Source organism: Myiozetetes cayanensis, unplaced genomic scaffold (genome assembly GCF_022539395.1).
Source record: "Myiozetetes cayanensis isolate MyiCay16 unplaced genomic scaffold, myiCay2020 scf24, whole genome shotgun sequence".
Taxonomy (NCBI): Eukaryota; Metazoa; Chordata; class Aves; order Passeriformes; family Tyrannidae; genus Myiozetetes; species Myiozetetes cayanensis.
In genome coordinates this window covers 9,338,991-9,360,759 of record NW_026087456.1, presented here as the reverse complement: position 1 = coordinate 9,360,759, position 21,769 = coordinate 9,338,991, and the positions used below count along the sequence as shown (strand labels likewise).

Sequence of the window (21,769 nt, the reverse complement as noted above, 5' to 3'; positions counted from 1 at the left end):
TATGGCAAGAAGAAGAGTGTTATGGGCTGGATTCTGGCTGAAGATCTTTTTTGTAGAAATAACTGGTTCCCACAGCCATCCCCAGCTTTCTCAATCCTGTTAACACGTGGAGTCCAGTTAAATTCCAGTACTTGTATAACAAAGCCACAAGTGGAAGGTGTTGGTTTTGGTGGGAGGGTCAGCAGTGCTGTGGGTAGAGCTCATGAATAACTGTGTGGCAGGAGCAGCCCCTGTCCCAGCTGGTGTCAAACACTGGAGATGTGAGGAGCTTGTCCCCGGAGCCAGGGTGCCTCTGGGGGCCTCCCTGGGCAGGACTGCACACATCTTGGGAGTGGCTCTGTGCCTGCCAGGAGGGGAATTCTCATCACTGTCATTAGTGTTACATGGTCAGTTATGCTCTTTAAAGCAGCATGGTCCAGGGTGATCTGCGTCTGAGAGAAAAGGGCATCTTAAGAGCAAACATACCTTCCCCAGCTGAGACTGCGTTGCTTTTCCTCCTACTCCTTCTTTGCAATAGAAATCCAGCGCTCCTGCAAACATCTCTGCACAGCCTGCGGCTCTGGCACAGGGACACGCTTGGTCTGCTGAGTGATGAGACCTGGGCCGGGGCACTGGGCAGCCTCTCCTGCTCTGCCTGTTCTTGCCATCTCTCTTCTTTACTGCTGCAAATTTTCTGCTGCTCCCAGAATTCCCAAGGCAACCACCCCACGATTGATTCATCAATGAATTGTTCTTTTAGCTCTAGTTGTCAGTGAATAGTGGGGAAGAAACTGTCAGAGTAAAATGAATACCTAAACATCCTTGCTATAGAGAAGCTGAGCTGATGAATCCTATTTAGACACAAAGTGGGAAGCACTGCTTTCAAACTCCAGGGATAGCAAGAGATTTTTGTGCCTCGTTTACTACACTGGAAGTTAGAATGATTAGAGCATGTTCTCATGACCAGAGCTTGTAAGAGCAGAATTGTCAAAGCAGAAGCACTACCAGAAATAAGTCTGATTAGAAAAAAAGAGAAAAACATTACTTTTTCCAACCTGCTGGCTCGTGTTTCCCTGGAGAGGAGCAGCTGCACAATGAGTGTGTAGGAAAAGATATCTCAGGAGCTCATCCATGTCCTTTGGTCCTTCCTCCATGCCCCAAAAATACTACTCTTGTATTTCCAGGCACCTTGTGCTCTAGGAGTACAAACTGGCAACTCTGACTATTGATTTTGTGAGTGTTGTTTGAAATAATACATCTGGTTTTAGCTCAGTCCCCTCAGTAAGTACAGGATGTATGTCTTTGTATCAGCTCCTGCCATGTGTAGCTGTGGAGTGTGTGGAGTAAGTGACTTCGGTTTAAGTTCTTTTTTTATTTTTTTTTATTTTTTTCTTTTTTCTTTGGACCTGCAGATTCCCCTGGAAAACAAGTGGATAACTCAGCCAGCAATCAAGGAAATAACCTAGGGACCCCAACCAAAGCTGGAAAACTGAGTCATGTATTTAGAGATCCCCGCCCAGGGAGGAAGAGTGCAGAGGGACACGTGACAAAAGGTGGTGATGAGTCAGAGAGTGATTTTGAATCTGACCCTCCTTCTCCCAAGAGCAGCGAGGAAGAAGAAGAACAGGAAGATGAAGAAGTCTTGCAAGGGGAGAATGGAGACTTCAATGATGACAATGATACAGAACCAGAGAATTTAGGCCACCGCCCTCTCCTCATGGACTCTGAGGAAGAAGAGGAGGAAGAGAAGCAGAGCTCTGACTCGGATTCTGACCGTACCAAGCAAAAATCAGTGGAAGGGCTCCTGAGCAGTAGGTTCAGAGACTGTGTGGGCAGTGGTGAAATCCAGGAACCCAGTTCAATGCACACATCCTCATCTGAGGTGCCAAGCACTGTGATTAACCCTGGCCAAGAATTCGATGTGTTCGGGGCTGTGCCCTTTTTCACCCTGCGGCCTCAGGCAAGAGAGAAGATGGATAAAGATGTTTCTTCTCAGACAGCTTTTCCCAGCCTGGCTCAGGAACAGGATGACTTGGATGTTTTCACAAAAGCCCCCTTCAGCAAAAAAGTGCCCCAGCAAGATGGGCAGGTGTTGGGAACGGAGCCTCTGCTCTCCCCCACGTCTCCACGGAGTGTGGATATCTTTGGCTGCACCCCATTCCAGCCGTCCCTTCTCCCCAAGTCTGCTGGGAACAGAGAGGACCTGTTTGGGCTGGTTCCTTTTGAGGAGATCACAGGGAGCCAGCAGCAGCAGAAGGTGAAGCAGCAGCGGAACCTGCAGAAACTGTCTTCCCGACAGAGGCGCATGAAGCAGGAGGTGTCCAAGAGCAATGGGAAGCGCCACCACGGCACCCCCACCACCGCAAAGAAGGGGCTGAAGCCGAGTTACCGCACCCCAGAGCGAGCCCGCCGGCACAAGAAGGCAGGACGCAGGGACTCCCAGAGCAGCAACGAGTTCCTCACCATCTCAGACTCCAAGGAAAACATCAGCGTGGCCTTGACCGACAGCAGGGACCGAACCAACCCTCTGCAGACAGATGAGAGTTTGCTGGATCCCTTTGGAGCCAAGCCCTTCCACCCCCCGGAGCTGCTGCGGCACCCCCAGCACCAGGGCTTTGGGGACAGCCGCGGGGACCTCGGCACGGTCGTCGTGGCCGGCAGGCCGAGGCAGAGCTCCCTGCATGGGGCCGTTCATGGTGGGGACGGGCTCAAAACAGACGACTTTGGTGCGGTGCCCTTCACAGAGCTGGTTGTGCAGAGTGCACAGAGCCAGCAGCAGGCACTGGATTTAGATCCCTTCGGAGCAGCTCCGTTTCCTTCCAAACAGTAAGGGCTTCCCGTGGGTTCCCCCCCATCCTCTCCAAGTCCCTTAATAAAGGTTTAGTGGAGTAATTTATGTGGTTGAAGTGACAGGGACCTTGATTGTGCAGCTTGTTCAGGTTCAGGAGGGCATGGCCCGCTTGCACAGTGGAATTGTGAATGATGGCTAATTCTGATTGGAGTTTTTGTTGGGTTTTTGGTGTTTTTTTTGCTTTGATTTGGTGCAGTGGTTTTTGTTGTTTGTTTGTTTTTGATAGAAAAAACAAACTAGGAGGGCCATTTTGTTATGGCAGATGGTCCCGGAATGGAAGGAGGAATTGGATATGATTCACTGTCACTGTCTTGGTGGCTGTGGGACATACTGTCATTCTGCACTTCAGTGTTGCCTTTCCGGCCCTCTGCAATGTGCTGAGGTGGAGGGGAACAGGCAGGGAGCACATGGAAAATGTTTTCCATACATACAGGGGGGTAACGAACTGCAGTGGTTCTTTGTGTCTCAGTCGCAGCAGACCTAAGAACCAAGGCATACTAATATCCAGATTATCTGCTGGAAATAATCTTTGCTTCCTAGGTGAAAACTACATTTATTAATCATAAAAGATAAAACAGCCACGTCCTCAAGGGGCTGTGGGTCAGAATTCCAGAGCACAACTATGGCTTGGGACCTAGCAGACATCTATGCAGCTGCAGAGATGAAAGGCACGTTATTTTTTTGTGTGCCTAAATGGTCAATTTTTTTTTTTTTTTTACAGTAAGTGCCATTAATGTAAAATAGCAAACTGGAAATTTAGAGTCAAAACTAAAGATACAGAAAATATACTCATTTCTGAGAAGCCTGAATGTAGGAGAGTGAGCCAGCAGGGACACAGTCAGTGTTTGCAGCACTTGGGAGACTCCTCAGCACACTGGAAGAGGGGCTGGTTTATCCTTGAGCACATATAGAGTGTTTAGTTGACTTGCACAGTGGACTGTGAGGTGACTGTGATTTGACTACAAATTGGGATTGGTGTCTGAAAATACCTTTTCCTCTTGGATTTTTATTGCAAAGAAAACATGTATTCTCTGAAGGCTCTTGTTTTGTACAATAATAGTTTTATGAAATGACTGTAACCTAATTAATGCTCTTGTAAGTTTTGCTGAATGCACTGAGGTTTGGAGAAGCTTCCCTGCTCCCAGCTGTGTTCCAGCCGAGCAGGAACTGGTGGCTGCTGGACCAGTGAGCTGCTTTCACACCACGGAGCCTTATGAGCAGGACCCTGGTTGTGCTGCCCAGGACCTCGGGGGCGTGAGGGGCACCAGGAGCGTGCGGTGCCAGCAGGTGGTGGGGAGGAGCTGTGAGCACTGCTGAGGCCAGGGTTTCATTCCTGTTTTGAAGAAGCTCGTGCTGAGCCATGGACACTGTCTAGAGCCAGCACCCCTTGGGACAGCCCAGTCTGTCTGCCTGCCTGGGTTCCATGGCCATCCTCAAGGACATGGAAAGGAGGTAGTTTTTTGGCAAGTCTCACCTTGATATCCTGCTCAGCTGAATGCTGATGATTCGATAATGGATGTTCGTATGAGGAGGATGGCAGCGTTTGGTTGGGTGTCCTCATGTCTCCCCCTGTCACAAGAGGTAAAGTGAAATATTCAGGGTTGTGCTTTTTTTTCCCCAAAGCCTCCTGCTGGTTATATATATATATATCTCTGAGATCTGTGAAGGGGGTATGGATCCCTTATGATATTTGCTCAAAACACATTGAAAACAAATCAGTTGACTCCTTTGGGGTTGGTTTGATCAAGTGCTCCCTTGGGTGTATGTGAGAGAGCTTCCCCTCACCCTGGTATGTGAAAGAAGCTCATAGCTATCCATACACCATCACTACCTTCATCTTCCTCGGTTTCATTTTTCTCACAGGCTGCAAGTGGAATATTCCAGCTGAGCGTGGTTCAGTGTGCCTTTTCCAGGCTTAGAAATTAAGCTCATAGGAGGTTGTGAGTAGAAGTGTTTCAACTTTATTTGCACAGGAGTTTCCTAGACTTTTATTACTGCTCTTCTCACCTGTTTCTTTGGTGCCAAAGGCTGTAAGAAGCACACGCCAAGTTTTGTAGCATTTTCTGATACTCAGGTTAACTGTCTTTTTCCTTTTTTTTTTTTTTTTTTTCCTCTGCATGTGCTTATGAGCTTCCTTCCCTGGTTTCCCTCAGAGCTGTTACTCACCTGTCTGAAGAGCTCTTGGAACAGAGTGAGATGACAGATGGGGCAGGGGGTGGAAACAAAACGAAAGGAAAACAGCAGAGAGTAAAACCATGGTCCTAAATGTGGCTGGTCTCGCCAAAGCCACACGGCTGCTGCCTTCCCAGTGGGAAAGCGATGGGAAGGGTTAACCATGCACATGGCACTGGGGCTTGGCTCCAGGGCCAGGGAGGAGAGGTGGTGGCTGTTGGACACAGAGGGAGAAGGTTGTGCAGACCTGGTGTGGGCAGAAGCGTTCAGGTAAACTAAGAACAGAAGGAAAAATGTTTGCTTTTTATCAATTTGCCCTGAGACTCCAGGCTGAGGAGTGCTGCAGGTTTTCCTCGTGTGGCGGGTTGGTTGGATTTTGGCAGAGGGTCTGTACGTGGTTAAATTGCAGCACAGCAAAGCTGAAGTGAGGTTGAGCACAAACTGAGATGACGCAAAGGCAAACTGTAAATCCCAGTTTCTCTAAAGCTGGCGTAACACTTCTAGTGCACGTGAGTTATGGTCCGTGACATTTGCTTTCTAGTGGCCTTAACAAACCTGGTTCTTTGCACTCAAGATATCACACAGGTTTTTGTATAAATGTAATTCTTTTGTTTCTAGAGTTGAAGTTACATTATCCTTTCTTATGACTGAAGAGAGATTAGTGCCCCCACTAAGCTGCCTTTGTGCAGTGTATGTTGTTTACACACAAACAAACCCAAGCTGGGGTTTAATTTCAGCCATGATCCACTATTCAAAGTTGGAATGTGGGACTGTCAGGGAACAGGATATCCTTTGCCTTTTTTGGAGTGTATGCTCACCATGGAGCACATTGTGACCTTACTGAAACACAAGGAAGCCCTTGCTGCAGTAGGCATGTACCATGCTGCCCAGGAAGGCAACAGTGACAAGGTAAGGGGCTGACATTTCCATTCTGGCTAAAAATCCCCATGGATTTTTACAGCTTCTCCTTCAGCATGCTGAAGGACTGAAGCACAGGCCTTCTAGGATCAACTGCTGGGGAGAGAGTCTGTACCAAGGTACTAAGAAACCCTTACTGGTTGTGGTCACTGAAAGGGAAGCCTGGTAGTTGTGCTTGCCTGTGGACTGAAGGGCCTCGAGGTGTGTAGTGAACTGCTCTGGCTGCCCTGTGTGTGTGTGGGCCCCGTGAACACCAGCATTGGAGCAAATATCTTCTAATCACTCTGGGTGTCCCAGTTAGTAAAACCAAGTACTGTGAAAATAAGTTGATGTATTTGCTACTGTGAGAATAAGAGTTTATCTGGAGTTTTTTATCCTATATCGTGTATTTTTACATAAGAGAAGTCTATATAAAATATACACACGCTCACACACATCACATACCCGGTGGAGTTGCTGTGGTTTGGGTAACCCAGCAGGCACAATCACGTTTGTGACTTGGAGTGAATATGTGTGAAACCTGCGAGGGAAAAACAAGTGCCAAGGGTGGCTGCTGTGCTACTGTCCTGTAGTGCTTATTTTGAAAGGAAATCAAGGAGGTTGTGTGTATGGCTTAAGTGGTGACTGAAAAATCACCTAGTACTAAAGAGCATAAAAACTACTTTAAAATTGCTGGCCTTCAGCTTTTAAGTGCACTTTCCTGAAATACACCTCCATTCTCATTAGACTTCAAGTTTCTAAAGCTTTTTTGTGTACCACTAAACAGAGAACTTTTAACTTTTTGGTGAAGCTGATATATGTCATAAAATCCTTGGAGTTGTTAAATAAACAAAAGTGGTAACAGTGCCTTTGCAGGTCTCCTTGAACTCTGCATTGTGAGGTATTTGTGTTTTAGGCTTTGATTTACTCATTATAAGCAGTGCTGTTTCTGCTGAGTGATTTTGTGGTGTCACTGTCTTTAAAGTGTTTTAAAATACTTGTATTTGCTGCCCAATCGCCTTGCTTTGTCTAACTGGTTAAAAACCTGCGGATCACGTGCTATTTTGAATTCCTTAGGTTCAGTGTTACTCTTTAAAGCCTTCCTGCAGACAGGCTGTGTGTGGCTCCCAGTGCCACTGCGGTGGACTTGGCTCTGCACTTCTAGACAGAACTCTGTGGTTTGACCCCCTTCTAGCATTTGTTTACTAGAGCAGGTTTTTTGAATGCTGCTTGTACTGATTTTACTCAGTTGAGCTGAAGTAAGAATGGAAATGGTCAAGAACAGATGAAGCAGCCAGCAGGACTTGGTGAGTAAACAGGAGTGACAGTAGGTTGTAAAGCTGAGTTTATCAGCAGATTCGTCTCGAGATGCTCCCCCAAAATCCCAGAGACAGTCTCCCTGTCTAGTAACCCCCAAGACATGGCACAAGTTCCATGGCTGAGCCACTCACAATTTCTTGTTTCACTATGTGAGATGCACAAGTGATGTTACTCCAAGGAAACCGCCAGTGACCTGGACTTTATTTACAAGTTCATTATGCACATAGAAGACTGTCATGCAGCTTGATAAATTTTGTCAGGGTAGTAAAAATGCACAGCTTGGCAGTCAGTTTCCTTATCCAGTGAAAACTGATAAGAGTAGTTAAGAGTTTCCATAAAAAAAATACATTAGTAAACTATAAAATCAGTATGATTTCAGAGCACAGACATATTCTTCAGGTATTATTGTACACATAACACTTCTATACTTGCAGGTTCCCTGTCAGGCTTCAGTAGTAGTAATTAGTGCACTTGAAACTTGCTTGGTTGTCAAGTTAAAAAATATAAAATCAGTGTTTACACTGGAAGGCTTAAGGTCCGGGAGCTGAACTGCAAATGTGGAGTCAGTTCTTGCCAATACTTGTTTCTGGGGTTAAAAAAAACAAAACAGTAACCAAGCACCAAAACAGCCCTCTGACCTGAACAGAAGCATCCCTGGCCAGCACACTGGGAGGAGCTTGTGTCCTGCCTTCTCCATCCGCAGGGATTGTTCAGGTGCCTGCCCGTGAGCTTGCACTGCTACTCCATGTGTTCTTGGCACACCCTGACCAGAAAGGCTGAGGAGCAGGGCTCATTTAGCCCAGGCAGAGGGAGCTTTGGGGGATTCACAGAGACTGCCCACCCTGAGGAGGGCCCCACACAGTGCCAGCATGTCCCCTCCAACTATGGGAACAGAGCCACTTGGGATTAGTCCTAATGGCATCGTGGTGCATGCGAAGCAGCCTCCAAATGGATAATGCTGACGCTTGGGCACGTGCAGCAGCAGGTACTGCTGCCTGACTGAACTGTCAACACAGGCACAGCTGCTATATACAAATCACTTAAAAATGTTGCCTCTAGCCCAAAAATCCAAAGGATTTCAATCCTGTTGGAAAGACTGGCACCCCTGGAGGTTAATCTTGCTGAGCTACAGCTACCCAATAACTTGTGCATTGCATGGCTCCTGGGTGTTGAATTTAGAAGTGATGGTTCCGCAGCAGATCCTGAAACTTCAGGAAGCCTTTTCACTGTGGCAGGATTATGGCAGCAAGTCCTTTTGGTTAATAGTGTCTGCCAGTGCAGTATAACCTTTCATACATGGACAGGCCAAAGGTCAGGGATTTGCATCCCCAGCAGGTTCACTACTCAGGCAAGTCCACTGACTGCAAGACAGCAACAAACATGGGCACACAGGCTTGGTGCCTCTCCGGGAACACTTCACAATACTGAAGGGATCTAGAGAAACTTCAAGCGATGGCACTGCCCCTATTGAAGGCAATTTCTAAGATCTGCAATGAAGATCTAGGTGTGCTGGATGGGATCTTAACTTCCAGGAAAATGGAAAGAGCTTGCCCAGAAGAGAACACAAGTCCACTGAATTCCAGGTTACATGTTCCTGTGCCAACGCTGAAGCACAAGAACACCTTTCGGGCCAAGGCTGAAGGATGCACAGACCACAGGGCTGTGCTTCAGATGCAGGACTGGGTCCCAGAGTTCCCACGGTTTAACAGGCACACTGTCAGGAGCATCCTCCTAATTATGCACTTGAACATTACCCGAAACCCTGGTGTCCAGACCTGTTGGCTCAGCCAAGGGTATTCACTTCTGCTGTTTGTCTCTGCCAGGCAACAAAAAGTCCTGCTGGGATGTGCATGCTGAGTTAGACAGCCCAGCTTCCCACTGTCCCGCTTGAGGAAGACCTGTTTGGTACTTGATTGCGGAACAGGAAGTGGCTGAGAAGGAAACGTCTCCCAGATCCCAGGCTATGCTATCGGGTTTATCAAAGCTCATGGTAATGCTCTGTCCCAGCAAGAGGGTAACAGTCCAGGAGTCAGGAAAGGAACTACCTCAGTGCTTCAGTCCATAGCACAGCTGTGAGGTCCAGACCCTCAGAGTCAGAAATCCCACCATGGTGCCTCTGAAATAGAGCAGGGAAACAAGGTGAATCACTTCCTGGGCACATGAAATCAGCAACTCATCTGATTTCCACAAAAAGCCTTTTCCAGGAAAAAGGGGACAAAGAGTAATGATAGCTTGAGGCTATTAAAATTGTGACACAGAGATAGAGGGCATCTGGCAGAGCTTAGTTCAGCCTGCTTTAGAACTGTTCAAGGGCCCAGCAGCTCCACAGAGCCTCATCCAGTGCAACAGAGCGCCTGGCATCAGATCCCTGCTTTCTCTTTACAGGAAGCATTGCACCTGCTCTGGGGAAGTGAGATGGGGTTAAACCCAGGATGGTTTCAGCCTGTGGCTGTTAGACTATCCCACTGCCCAAGGCTGTACCTTTGTTCACAAGTCCATGCAGGGCTTGCTGTGTCGGTATTGCATGATGTACACCGTGGACTGGTGCCACCAGTACAGCATCACCACTGCCAGGATGTGCCACACCTGGTGGCTCGAGCCGAGGTAGTTCAGCTGGCCTGTGGGCAACAAGGGTTAGGGGTTAAGCTGTGAAATTCAGCCACAGCGAGTGCAGTGCAATTAGTAATCAGCCTCCTGCATAGCTCCAGCACACCCTGCATTTGGGGGGAGGCAGGGAAAGTTCTGTAACAAACTCCTTGGAAGTTGTCTGCCTCTTCTGATGCAAACACGTGCACCATTTTACTCTGCGTGGGAATGTGCTCAGCCTGTTCTCTCCCAGGAAGTTCACCCACAGCAAGGACTGTGACACTGCAGGGAAAAAAAAACCACCCAGAAGAAAGTCTCCTACCTGGGAAGTATCTTTCTGGAACTTTGGAAATATAGAAGAGAAAAGCTACAGCAGCGATGAAGTACATGACAACTACCCGCGGAGCAAACTCCTGCAAAAGAAAAGGAAGCTCTCCTATTCTGTTAGAAAGCAAAACCAGAAAAAGAAGTCCCTGAATATAAAGAAGAAAACAAACAGTATGAAAACCCTGAATCTTCCTTCACTGCAGTGTGTCAGCTACAGGCAAATCCAACAGGGAAACAAATGGCCAACTCTGAGAAAGCCTGAATGGGAATAAACTTGTTTTATTCCGACCTTTCTGCTTCTACATGCAAGGTACTCAGTGTTCCTGTGCAGCCTGCAGCAGACACGGCACTTGTCAGTGAAAGGACATCTGCCACCACCCTGACCCCACACAGAACAGCCAGGGTGAGGCAGACTGCACTGCACATCCCACTTACCCACTGGAACTGCAGCTGCTGCACCCGAAGCCACAGGACTGCTCACACTGCAACCCAGGCATCAGGTGGGTTTTCCTTAGCAGAAAGTTTTATTACCTAAGTGGTGCATTTTTCTGAAGAATGGAAACACAATGTGTACCACAGACATCATCCTGCTATCGCAGGGGAAACAAAGCAGGGAAGACATGGGAAGACAGCTGCTGTGGAATCTGATTTTTAGAATGCTGGTGTCAAATGCCTTTTCTGAAGGCCACATGTGTATTCCCGAACTGTGCTCTGCCACATTCCACAGCAGCTCTGGACTTGAGTAAGCCATCACCCCAGGGACCACCCTCCATCCAGGCCAGCCTAAGAACATGCAGTTTCTGCTTGCTATGAAGAGGAAATGTTTCCTTCGGTACCATCAGGTCCCTGAGTAACAGCAGTGATTTCAGGGGGTCTCATACTGGGGCACACTGCGCTGCCTTTAGCTGTACTGGGCCTCTGGTTTCACAGGGTTATTCCAAGTGGAGAAAGGTGAACAGGGCAAGAGTTCCATCAATGTCACAGCGCTATTAGAAGAGGATCGCGCAAGAGGGAGAGGGCTGAGCAGGCAAATGCTGATTACTGCTGCCAACCCAGGGAATAGAAGAGGAAGCAAATAATCACCCCATCAGTGTCTCCTGGTTGCCCTGTGGAGCTGTGGAGGCAGCCAGCCCTGAGCACTTGTGCAGCCTGACAGACTGCTTCCTGCTCTACAGCCACCGCAGCTCCTGGCCCTGGCCCTGGCCCTGGCCCGGGGAGCGAGGGTGCGGTCTGCCTCCCTCCGCTGCTCTGTCCCCGGGCAGGGACACACCTCCATCCAGCTTTGCTTCTCACCGTGCAGCTCTAGGGCAGTACAGCAGGCTGAACCTATACAACCTGTCTACCCCGATCACATTTCTAAGTGTTTGCATTTGGATTGTACCGACCAAAAGAAATCCGTACTAAAGGAATTTGAACTCAAGCTGCTTCCCCGTCGCTTCCCTGAGTGTAGGAGGACTCAAGGAAGATGGCAAGTGAAAAGCAAAAGGGAATCTTATTTCATTCTTTTTTCTTACCTGTACAATGGATGCACCAATGCCACCGTTGAGCCAAACCCAGTGGATGGTGGGAATGATTCCATAGCCAGACACAGAGCAGAAGATGACGGAGCGCAGCCTGTGCCACTGCTGTGTGAGGTAACTAGGATGGATCTGAGCAAAAAAGACTGCCAATATCATGGCCAGCACAGTGATCAAATATACCTGGCGCCAGTACTGAGGGAAAGAGAAACAAAGGCAAGTCTGTGGGTTTCTTATCCTGTGTAAGAGTCAACTCTGGGCAGGAGGTTTCAATGACAGAACACAGCTCCACGGTGGGTGTGAGTGCAGGGACTTGTGTTGGTCAGCTGGCAGTGAGGGGAAGGGACTCTATTGCTTGGGGCACCTATAACACATCCCTTATTCTAAGCAGTGCCTGCACCCAAACACTGTCAATGCACCTCTGCCCCAGCAGTCCAGTTCAGCTCCCTGACAGCGTATACATGGCAGGCCTTGGAAGGGAACTCATTTCACTCCTCTATTAAGTGGAGAGGAAACAAGCTTGTTTCTGCCTCCTGGCAGCTACCTCATGGGCAATGCTGTGTGAAGTGCCTGTGGTGGGACACATCCCATGATCAGCCTCAGGCACTGGACACAGGTAGGACCTGTAAAGTTTGCCTGCTTTCAGAGAAATTTAAATATTTTCTTGAGGCTTTGTGCAGCTGACATCTAGAAAGGAAAATCTGCATTTGTCTGTCCCTTCAGCCAGCACAGTTCTGCTGGGGCCAGGGGGACATGCTCCAGTTCCCATCCCTCTCTCCCCATTCCTGTTCTGCTTGGACACCTGCCACAAACCCCTTTTCTACAGGACCACGGGAACTAAGCACTGCATGGAAAATGCTCCCAACTCACGTTACTGCAGTAGAAGGCATAGAACACGCCTGACACGTAGCAGCCCAGGATCCCAATGGAAATTCCTGCATAATCCAGTGCCATCCATCGCCGGCTGGTCTTCTCCGAGCGGTGACAGCAGAACAGGTGATATCCTACTGAGCAAAGCATACAGACCTACACAGAGGTTCAAATGAGGATGATTAATTCCTTGATGAAAACCAAGAGGGAGCACACAAGCTTCAGCCCTGCAGCTCAAGCCGGCCGCTGGGCCCCGGCACATTGAGCGTGTGTTTGCTCCTAGGCTGGCGTCAAATTCTGTCCTCAAGAAATGTTTGTTCCTCTGTGACCCCGTGGCAGGAGGAGGGAGGAGCACAAGAGCAGTGCTTTTCCAGCCAGTGAGGGAGTATTCCCCACTTCTGGCTGTACCCAGCCATCCTGTGCTGGAAGAGAACACACGGAGTGCCCTTCAGCTCTGTGCTCTTGCAGGGCCAGTGTCCATCACAGGAGACTCAGCAGCCACGTGTGACACACCTGAAGTCTGCTATCGGAACAGATGTATCTGACACAGGAGCCCACAGTCAGACCAGCTCAGAAGTAAGAACTGCTGCCAGCCCTCCTGCCCTTCCTGACCATCAGGCCACGGCTGATGCCCGTGCTCCGGTGGGAGGCCCTTTCCAGTAGCACCGGATGCTGTCTGGGAGCCATGTCAGACACCTCTCAAGCTGCTGAAGCTGAGACCCAGCCTGGACACGGCCCTTGTTTTCGCACAGGCTCTCTCCTGTGCCAGCTGTGTTCAGTCCTGCACAGTTTACTGCAGGGAAATGCGACCGACCCACCGAGGCTTGTCCCTTGCGGAGCAGTGCGGCTCAAACGGCGCTGTGCCCGCACCGTGTGAGGGGCTTTAACCCCCGGGGCGCTCCCGGCCCGCGCCTACCTGGAAGCAGAAGAGGCAGACAGAGCAGATGACGAAGTCTTCGCGGGAGGCGCCGGCGGCAGGCAGCACGGCCGTCAGGTCGTAGATGCCCAGCGTGAAGAAGAGCAGGAAGCCGAGCAGGTGACTCCAGATGTTGACGGTCTCGTTGGAGAGGATGAAGAGGCTGCGAGGAGACACAACGCGGGACAGGCGGTGAGCGGGGCCCGGGGGATCGGGGGGGCGCGGGGCGCGCTCACCTCTTGATGCAGAGGCGGGAGGGCAGGTAGGCGCGGTATCCGTCGGTGATGTAGGGGTTGTCCTTCAGGAACACCGGGATCTGCTCGTACGTGTACAGCCGGATGCCGCGGGGCACCAGCACCGGCCAGTACTGGTAGCTGCCCAGCTCGATGTAGTGCGCGCTGCGCAGCAGCTTCTGGTGCATCCTGCCCGCTGCCGCACCGGCCCGGCCCGCGCCCCCTCACGGGCCGGGCAGCGGGACCGCCATCATCGGCCGCGATGGCGTCACCGCGCGGCGCCAAACGATGGCGTCACCGCGCGCGGCCCCTCCTCGCGCGGCCCCACAGCGGCCGCGAGGGGGCGCCCGAGAGCCGCCGGCACAGCCTGGGGCCGCTCTGACCGCCGGGATCCGCCGGGATCCCCCCGGAATGTCAGAGCTGAGCCTTTGGGCCAGTCAGCCGTTCCCCTCAGGCCCGAGGCTGCACACCTTTGTGAGGAGAGACCAGGAATGCACCTGCCAGGTGAAACAATGCTGAGGGTTGTCATTCCCTGTGGGAGTTGCACTTGAAGCGTGCAAGAGCAAGCTCTGGTTAAGTGAGATCGTGATTATTGGCTTTTAGGGGTTTTCCCTATGTACTCCATGGGGTACCAGAAAAGTTTTTGTCATGAGGACGACTCGCACAAGGGGTTTGTGTTACCTCAATAAGAACAGTTGAGGGTTATTTGCCAGTTCCTTTTAATATTTTTTTTCCTTATTTAAAAAAATAAAGGGCTGGGGGGAAAGAAGTAATTCCCTAGGTGTACTATGGCTCTTGGTTTCGAAGTTGCAAACAAGTGTGCCCCACAGGGTAATTAATGGTGGTTCACCTGCCCCTCCCCACAGGTCCTGTGCCCTGCAGAACTCTGCCAATGTTTTTTGTCTCATTAAACCACGTGGTGTGACAGATGTGAAGAATTTCCCCACGGCAGAGGTGTGTAATGTGAAGTAAAAGGTAAGAATGATGGGGGTTTAATGTCCAGACTGACAGGAATTGATCCTGTTTTGTCCAACATAGTGTACTTTGCAGTTAAAATCTCTGAACCAGAGTAGTGAAGCCAAGCTAACAGTAATGATCCCTATACGGTGACTATCGTTTTCCAGGAAAGCGTCGCACTGGCTTTTCTCTGTGCAATGCTCGCTTAGAGAATGAGGGAGGTGATAGATGTTTTTGCGGAGAAGTGTTTTTGCAAGAATAAGAATACAGTTGCCACATTAATTTGGTAACCTCTCTCTGCTGTGGAAAAACTGAGTGCATTCTTGCCGGCTCCCACGGACACACCAAGAGAGAACTTGTTCGCTCCAGCGGTGACTCACTTTCCTCAAGCCAAATGGTGCGCATAAAGTTGCTACCAAGTTATAAATCTTAATTAGTCTTAATTGTCCCTTGACTCATTAGCTCCCTGAGAACACTATACCTGGAAAGAGCACTTTGTTTCCAGGCCCGTGCAATTTAAATCAATCCCAAGCACTTCAAAGGGTTCAGGCAGAAGCAATCAGATCTGACAGCACTTTTTTTTTTCCTAAAGAAGTTTTAATTGGCTGTTAAGTTAAAGCTTTGAAGCTTTGATGGGAGAAGTGTTATAGGTCAAATTAATAGGGAAAATTGAGAAACAATTAGGGCAGCTTTAAATGAATTACTTCCACTATTTATTTTCAGTTTATTGACCAATTGTGTTGTATGTGTTCGGGATTCAAATTAGCCATCTGTGCGAGATAGCTTTGACCTAAATTGACCTCTCAGGTAAGTAAGTAACTTGTCCTAATTCCTACACCGGACCCGAATTTTACTGGCAAATAAGCTTAACTGGGGGTAAAGATGAATGTGCCTGAGAGGTTCCATACTTTTCTGTTGGGGCTGAAGTGAGCTGTGCAGGCAGAGGTAGGGAAGGCTTTCGCGGGGGTGGCTGAGGAGGTCACACGTGAGCAGAACTGCCTGTTAACCCTACCTACCTGCTGAGGGACTCCTTTAGGCCAGGTAGCTCGGCGGCAGCTGCAGGTTGGGGGCGGGATGGGGGCGTGGCTGCAGCCCCCGGCCAGGGGCTGTGACCTGCCCCTTTACCTATGCAGGGCGCGGGGCCCTGCGGCGCCGGACGTGTGACCGCCTGCGCCGAGACACAAGAGCCGGTGACTCAGCAGGAAGCTCCCAGACTCCGGGGGCACACACTGGGAGGGGATAAACGTCCGGGGAATCCTTTGTAGGGGGCCCTGCCCGAGGCACCAGCTGGAGCTGCTACTCTGTCTGCACCACGTTTAAATTACATAAGGAACAAGAAGTGTGGAACTCTGCCACGGGAAATCTGGAGTCGAGCTGGTAAGGAAACTTGATCTGACTGTGTGAGATCCGACAGCATCTGTTTATACGCTGCTCTGGTTTTTCGGGGAGCAACCAGGGGAAGAATAATGATCCAATCCAAATAGCTAGTTTGCTTTTTGCAGAATGTGAGCAAAACCCAAAGCGGTTCAATTTTAAAACTGAAAGAGTGGAAATATTCTCGGTGCTGATTTTTGAGACACTGAAAGTGTTTTTTCCGCCTCTCCTTTCCCTATTTGTAGCAGGCCCGTCTCAACTGTGCTGCAGCGGGTCGGGAGGAGGCGGGGGCAGAGGTGGTCGACAGGAGGGACCCGAGGCAGGCGGCAATGAGGGCACAGCGCTCCCTGCCAGCATCCTGCCGGTTCATCCCCAACTTTCCCTCCAGGTGTCAGCCTGGCTCCGTGCTGCCGCCGGTCCTGCCTCCTCACCTGGACCTGCCTCCTGGCAGCCTCGGGCTGCCTTTTCATCCTCATTCCATAGAACTTGAGGGCGCACCCGGCAGGGCCCGGGCCTTGCAGACACCCACCAGTGCACATCGGGGCGGTGCTGGTGTCCCTCAAGGTTGCTGTGCCTTCGTGTTTGATGCTCTTCTTCTGAAGTACCCAGCAAAACCCCTCCTTCTGAGTTTTGTTTGAGGGCTTTTCATAGGTTCGTTACAAATAAAGAAATGGGAGGTGCCCTGGGACTCCTTTTGCCACTGTTGGAACGCGCTCCTGTGGGAGAACTCGGCTTGTTTAGAGTTTTCCGTATAAGGCAGACTAGTCCGCAGGGATGAAATCTGTTATCAGCCTTAGTAGGGAAAATGCATTTGGGAACGTTGGTGGAAGGTATCCCTGTCTTTCTTTGTATCATGCCCATAGCCATGTCGGTGCATAGGTCAGGGTTTCCTCACCTGTGATAAACACAGCTGTGTTTTCCTTGGGGACAGAGGGAGGAGGGATATTTTGGAATGCTGTGTGCAGCGATGTTTCAATGCAAAGTCTGTGGCTCGAGTACAGGCACTGGTTTACGGGCACAGAGACAGTGTAGCTGCTCATGTGTGTAGAGTGCTCTTGGTTCAGTATCCCTGTGCACAGGGCCACGTGTGCACTGCATGTTTGCTGACATGACACCAGGAAAGGGAGATATTAAAGCCCCTTGTCTTGTACAACACAGAGATTCTGTCTCCAGTTCTTGGAAGTGGCCAAAGCTGCTATGAAATGGCCTCTGGGGTGTTGGCACACAGGGGAGTCATATGTAAGAAAATAAGGTTCATAGCTGTGTGAGAGTCCAAGAGGCTTTGAGAGTGTGTGTGTGTGTGTGTAAGAACAGAAATCCTGGGACACCCCTGATCCACCAGCTCCCTTCAGGAGACAGCATTAGGAGTTCAAGTACCTTGTATTCAATAATGACCTTAATACCGAGGAAGCTTGATTTCAACGCCCTCTTCCCTGAAGGTCTTCCTTCCTCACACTGTCCCTGTTAGGATTTTTGTGACTAAGCTCTCCATGGTTTCCTGCAGCTCCTCAGCTGAGTGCTGAGCAGCTTCCAGGAGCGCCTGAGACACATTGCCTGACATCTGCTGCGGTGGCTCTGGCTCTCTGCTCTCCCTGTGGAGAGATGCCGTGTGCACTGAAGTGACTTGGTTTGGTAGGGCTCTTCCTTTCTTTTTTTTTTTTTTTTTTTTTTTTTTTTTTTAAATTTTTTTTGGTGGGGATGTTTTTGTTTTCTGATTCAATCCCTTTGCCTTTCAACTCCAGCTTCTGAATCTGGGCATCTGTCAGTGGTGCGATAAATTCTCTTTGGTGATAAGAGAACAGCTGCCAATAGCAAGAGCAGGGATGGCACTGGGGCTCTCTCCTGCTGTGCGAGCACTTGCAGTCAGCAGAACCTCCCTGTGCACACAATGGAAAGGGCACCTCTCCTGCCCAGCCCACTGCTCTGCTTCCAATTTAGCAACATCTTTTTCCTCCGTGTTGAGCAGATGCACATGAACAATTGTGCAGTGTAATAGAGTCCTGAACCGAAAGAACTGGAAGTAATTGACAAATGGCTTTTTTCTGGATAGGTTCTGAAGGTGGAAGTAATGGAATTTTTTTGAGAACTTAAGGGATTTTCAGGGAAAGACGGAAGCCGTTTGCAGCGCTGCTTAATCGTGTGGGATGGTGTTTCCTTGTGCAACAGTCTGCTTCCAGTAAAAATGGTAGAGTTAAAAAAACTCCTTCGTGAGGAGTCCTGAATTTTAGGAGCATAGGGTGTGGGTATTTTGTTTTTCATATTTAAAGGTCTCCCTAACTCCAACCTGCCAACAAAATTTTGTCCCACCTTGAATTCATGCTATAACAGAAGGCATTTAGAGACCAACTGTTTTGATTAGAGATGTTCTCTTTCTCTTGTTGTGGTGATTTTAGTTGATGTATTTATAATAAGGGTGATACTCCAGGAATTGCGGACAGCTTTGGTACATAAGCTCATTTCACTTCTGGAGAAGCACATGGGATTTGGACACTGCTAAAAAAGAACCAGACTATTCCTGTAGAAGTGCTAGGCTCCTTCACCCAGTCAGAGTCTGACAGTAGATTTCCCAAAGGGGATCGTGTTTCCAAGACACTTAAAAGTCAAAACAGGCTTTCTGTAAAGTCACCCTGTAGTTGTGGGTTTTGTTGTAAATCCTCACTGTTGCTGACTAGCTGCTGTGGGTAGTTGAATGTGTGTCTATGGTCATGCTTACAACTTCTCATTTGGCTCTGATGAGGATTTCTATGCTGAAATCAACTGGACTCTTCCAAACTTTTAACACACTCTTACATCTGATCTGTGAAGTTCTACTTTAATCCCAAACAAGGCCTGGGTACTGGCACTTGGACTCATCTCACTTTACCTCCTTTTGCCTTGTTTATTCCTCATCTACCAAGATGAGCATGTGCAAATCATGATTTTTTTTTTTTTCCTTCACCCCCCGGCTGTCTTGCTAAATGCCAAAATCTCTGCTAAGTAGCAGTGGCAGAGTTTGAAAATTGGAGATATGAAAATACAGGTTTGCCTTGCCTCTGAAAATGCTTCATAAAGATACAGGAAATGGGAGGAAATTATTATCTTTTTGCTGACTGCACTGTGGATATTTTTGCCTGCCTATCAGGACTGGGATTTTGCCCTTACTACTCTGGTTTGTCTTAGGAGACTTTAGGTTTTCCTCAATTATTTTGATTACTAAAATTGGAATCACATCATCTTTTTGACGCACAGTTCACGTTCCCTCTCTCATCCTCGTGCTCCGTCTGGCTTCTTTAAGTCACGGAGACTCGTAAGTGCCAAGATGCGTGGAGGACGCAGTGTATGGGAAGGGTGAAGTGCTGGGAAGTTGGTGAAGAACCAAGTACAGTGTGTAGCCAAGCCCTCCGATTGTTTTTATTCCATTATTTTGTGATGTCTTTTGTCTATTTTTCGTGATAGTAGTTGCCCCAGTCCCATCTTGATGTTGGCCTGGGAGGTCTGGAATGCTCCTCTTCAGCCACTGTTTGGATTAAAAGCTCTCTGCAGAGAATAGAGGGAAGGAAATCGTAGCCTGCTTTCCTGCCCAATTTTTCCCTTTTTTCTTCGTATTATTTGTCTATTTCATCCATTAATTCTGTATACTTAAGCTAATATGTTAATTTTTAAGTTGTCAAACATTAAGCAAGGTCCATAGAAGATAGTTTCCCAGCCTTAGAAGCGTTTTTGGGGGATTTTGCTGTGCTGTTCTCCAGTTGCATCCTCTTTGCCATTTCCTTTGGCTCACAAACCATGCTGTGTACTGCGTCTTGTCAGTCATACAACACTGATCAGCATGTCCCAAAAGTGGTGTCAGAGCACTTAGATTTGACCAGGCTTGAGGACTCTGTTCCGCTTCTGCTCCCTGCTCTGTGACCTTGGAATGACGGTAGCACAGTCTGTTCTGGGACAAACGCAGCAGTGACTGAACTCCCTGTTTGTGCTGTGCACGTTAAACTGTGAGGACTTGGAGTCGCGGTACTCTCGCCTGAAGCCCATCTTGACTCTGTTTCTTGTTTTCCTCTAGTCTGCTGAGCTGATGGATGGCTTCTGACGGCATTCCTGCCGTTGGAGTGACTGCTGCAGTGCGAGCTCCTTGCTCGGCAGCAGACAGGGCGCTGGAGCCTCTGTGGTGCCAGCCTGTGCTGTGTCACTGGGAAGCGATCTTAGCCACAAGTGAAGGGTGCCTCTTCCCCTGCTGACAGCTGCTGCTCACGACATCTGAGCGGCAGCAGTGCCTTGGGAGAGCCTGCAGCTCATCCGTGCTGCCGGGAGGGGTTTGGAGCGGGAACAGGAGCACAGTGTAGGAATGGGGAGCTGCTCACAGCTGTCTGGCCTGTCCTAAGGCCATATGTCATGGAGAACCATCAGGCTTGGCTACTCTGGGCATTCCTGGCAAGCTGGGATTTTTTTCAGCAGCCTCACAAGTTGCTGAGCAGCCGCAGATGCTTCCTCCTGACTGGAGCTGGAAGTTTGAAGGGCAGCTGAATTGGCTAATGTTGGTGCTTTGATGCGGAGTGTGAGAAATGGTGATGAGGCATGAGGCAGAACAGCTTGCTCGATTGCTGCTGGAGTGACTGTGCAGTGCTGACAGTAGTTAAAAACATGGCTTTTGTGCATAGGCTTGGTTAATATATAGGACTTGGAAGGCAACTCGGAACGGCTATGGGCAATGGCCACGGGCTCTTTCTGTCTCTTTTTAATAGAGTCGCTTCCCTGCCCAGAACTGCGCTTTAATTTTCAGTCTCTTTAGGGTCATTAGGAAAGGCTGACATTTTGGGAACATTTGTACAGTACAAATATGAATAACGGTATCCATACTTTGTCAGACAAGGGAACGTGCAATGAGGTCAGGATTATTTTCCTGGTCGTTAGCAGCGGTAACATTTCTGTTTCAAATATAAAACATGGCGTTCCTTTTGCTGGAGATTTAGTCCAGAACAAAGGCTCAGCTGGGGTCTCTTATAATCAAGACATACTGGATGGGCTGTGCTTTCTTGGGGCCCCAGGGCACGACTGTGTTGAACTTTACAGAGGAACCTCTGCTGCAGTACAAAAACCATTTTAAGAGCTCTTGTTCTCTGCTTGGCCCTCTCTTTTGTGTACTGAGCAAGAAGAGCAGATAACTCTGCCACCTGTGAGAAGTCTGGCTAGGCCTGGCAAGGCAAACACCACGCGGAACCTGGCTGCCACCTTGGATCTGGGAACCCACCATCCTGCTTGTGTTCAGGCAGTCCAGTCTGCTCTCATCCTCACCCTCCTTGAGTATCCAGAAGTGTATCAGCAGTTCAGGGAGTGAGACATCTTAGTTCCTATTTGGCCTTCCTGACTGTGCCACTGCAGGAGGCAAAATCCCAATGGAAGCATTGCTGCAGGTAGCTGGGAAGGGCTGCGGTGTTCCTCAGGTCATGGAGAGACCTACTGCTGCCAGCCAGACTGAGAGGGAGCTGCAGGATGGGCAGCAATAACCTGGGAGAATAGATGACCTTTGGCTGCATGTCCATTTCTCCATATCCAAGCAGTTTCAACTTCATGTCAGAGTTTTTCAGACAATTTTGTCAAACACCGATTGATGTGCCAGCTGTCTGTAAGGTGGGATCAGATGGTTAGTGATCAGTTCCTCCCTGGGTGATCCCACTGGCTTCACAGGGAATTCTTGTTTTAGAGAGACATTCACCCGTAACAAAGGTGTCCTTCCTGTGGAGTCCCAGCATCTCTCCTTACACAGTGCACACGGGGAATGGTAGAAGAGACAGTG

At 49.2% G+C, this 21,769-nt stretch overlaps 2 protein-coding genes and 1 long non-coding RNA gene across 10 annotated transcripts in view; 2 read left to right on the top strand and 1 right to left on the bottom strand.

Moving 5' to 3' along the window:
• BMP2K (BMP2 inducible kinase) overlaps positions 1–6,767 on the top strand; it is a 46,667-nt gene extending 39,900 nt beyond the window's left edge. For all 3 annotated transcript variants that reach the window (XM_050320627.1, XM_050320626.1, XM_050320628.1), the window contains one exon: positions 1,392–6,767. In XM_050320627.1, the coding sequence (XP_050176584.1) occupies positions 1,392–2,809 (1,418 nt within the window). In that variant the 3' untranslated portion in view covers positions 2,810–6,767. The remainder of the gene's footprint in view (positions 1–1,391) is intronic.
• Positions 6,768–7,391: 624 nt separating this feature from the next.
• On the bottom strand, positions 7,392–13,931 carry PAQR3 (progestin and adipoQ receptor family member 3). Its single transcript, XM_050320635.1, has 7 exons — positions 13,672–13,931; positions 13,436–13,598; positions 12,520–12,675; positions 11,647–11,844; positions 10,128–10,218; positions 9,701–9,837; positions 7,392–9,335 (listed from the first exon to the last, which is right to left on the bottom strand). Exons 1-6 carry the CDS (start codon positions 13,854–13,856, stop codon positions 9,707–9,709), a joined length of 924 nt encoding a protein of 307 aa, XP_050176592.1. The 5' UTR covers positions 13,857–13,931; the 3' UTR covers positions 7,392–9,335; positions 9,701–9,706.
• LOC126642761 (uncharacterized) overlaps positions 13,491–21,769 on the top strand; it is a 222,699-nt gene continuing 214,420 nt past the window's right edge. For 4 of the 6 annotated variants that reach the window (XR_007629535.1, XR_007629530.1, XR_007629529.1 and 1 more), the window contains exons 1-2: positions 13,491–13,627; positions 14,535–14,643. This is a non-coding gene — a long non-coding RNA (uncharacterized LOC126642761). Of the gene's footprint in view, positions 13,628–14,028; positions 14,173–14,534; positions 14,644–15,862; positions 16,003–21,769 lie in introns of those variants that run through there. The other 2 variants (XR_007629531.1, XR_007629532.1) reach the window with 2 other exon arrangements.

Coding starts and splice junctions, on each gene's coding strand:
- PAQR3 (XM_050320635.1), bottom strand. CDS start 13,856: ATGCACCAGAAGCTGCTGCGCAGCGCGCACTACATCGAGCTGGGCAGC. Junction 13,599..13,671: donor TCCCGCCTCTGCATCAAGAG/GTGAGCGCGCCC, acceptor GTCTCCTCGCAG/CCTCTTCATCCTCTCCAACG. Junction 10,219..11,646: donor TTGGTGCATCCATTGTACAG/GTAAGAAAAAAG, acceptor TTTCTTTTGCAG/GAGTTTGCTCCGCGGGTAGT.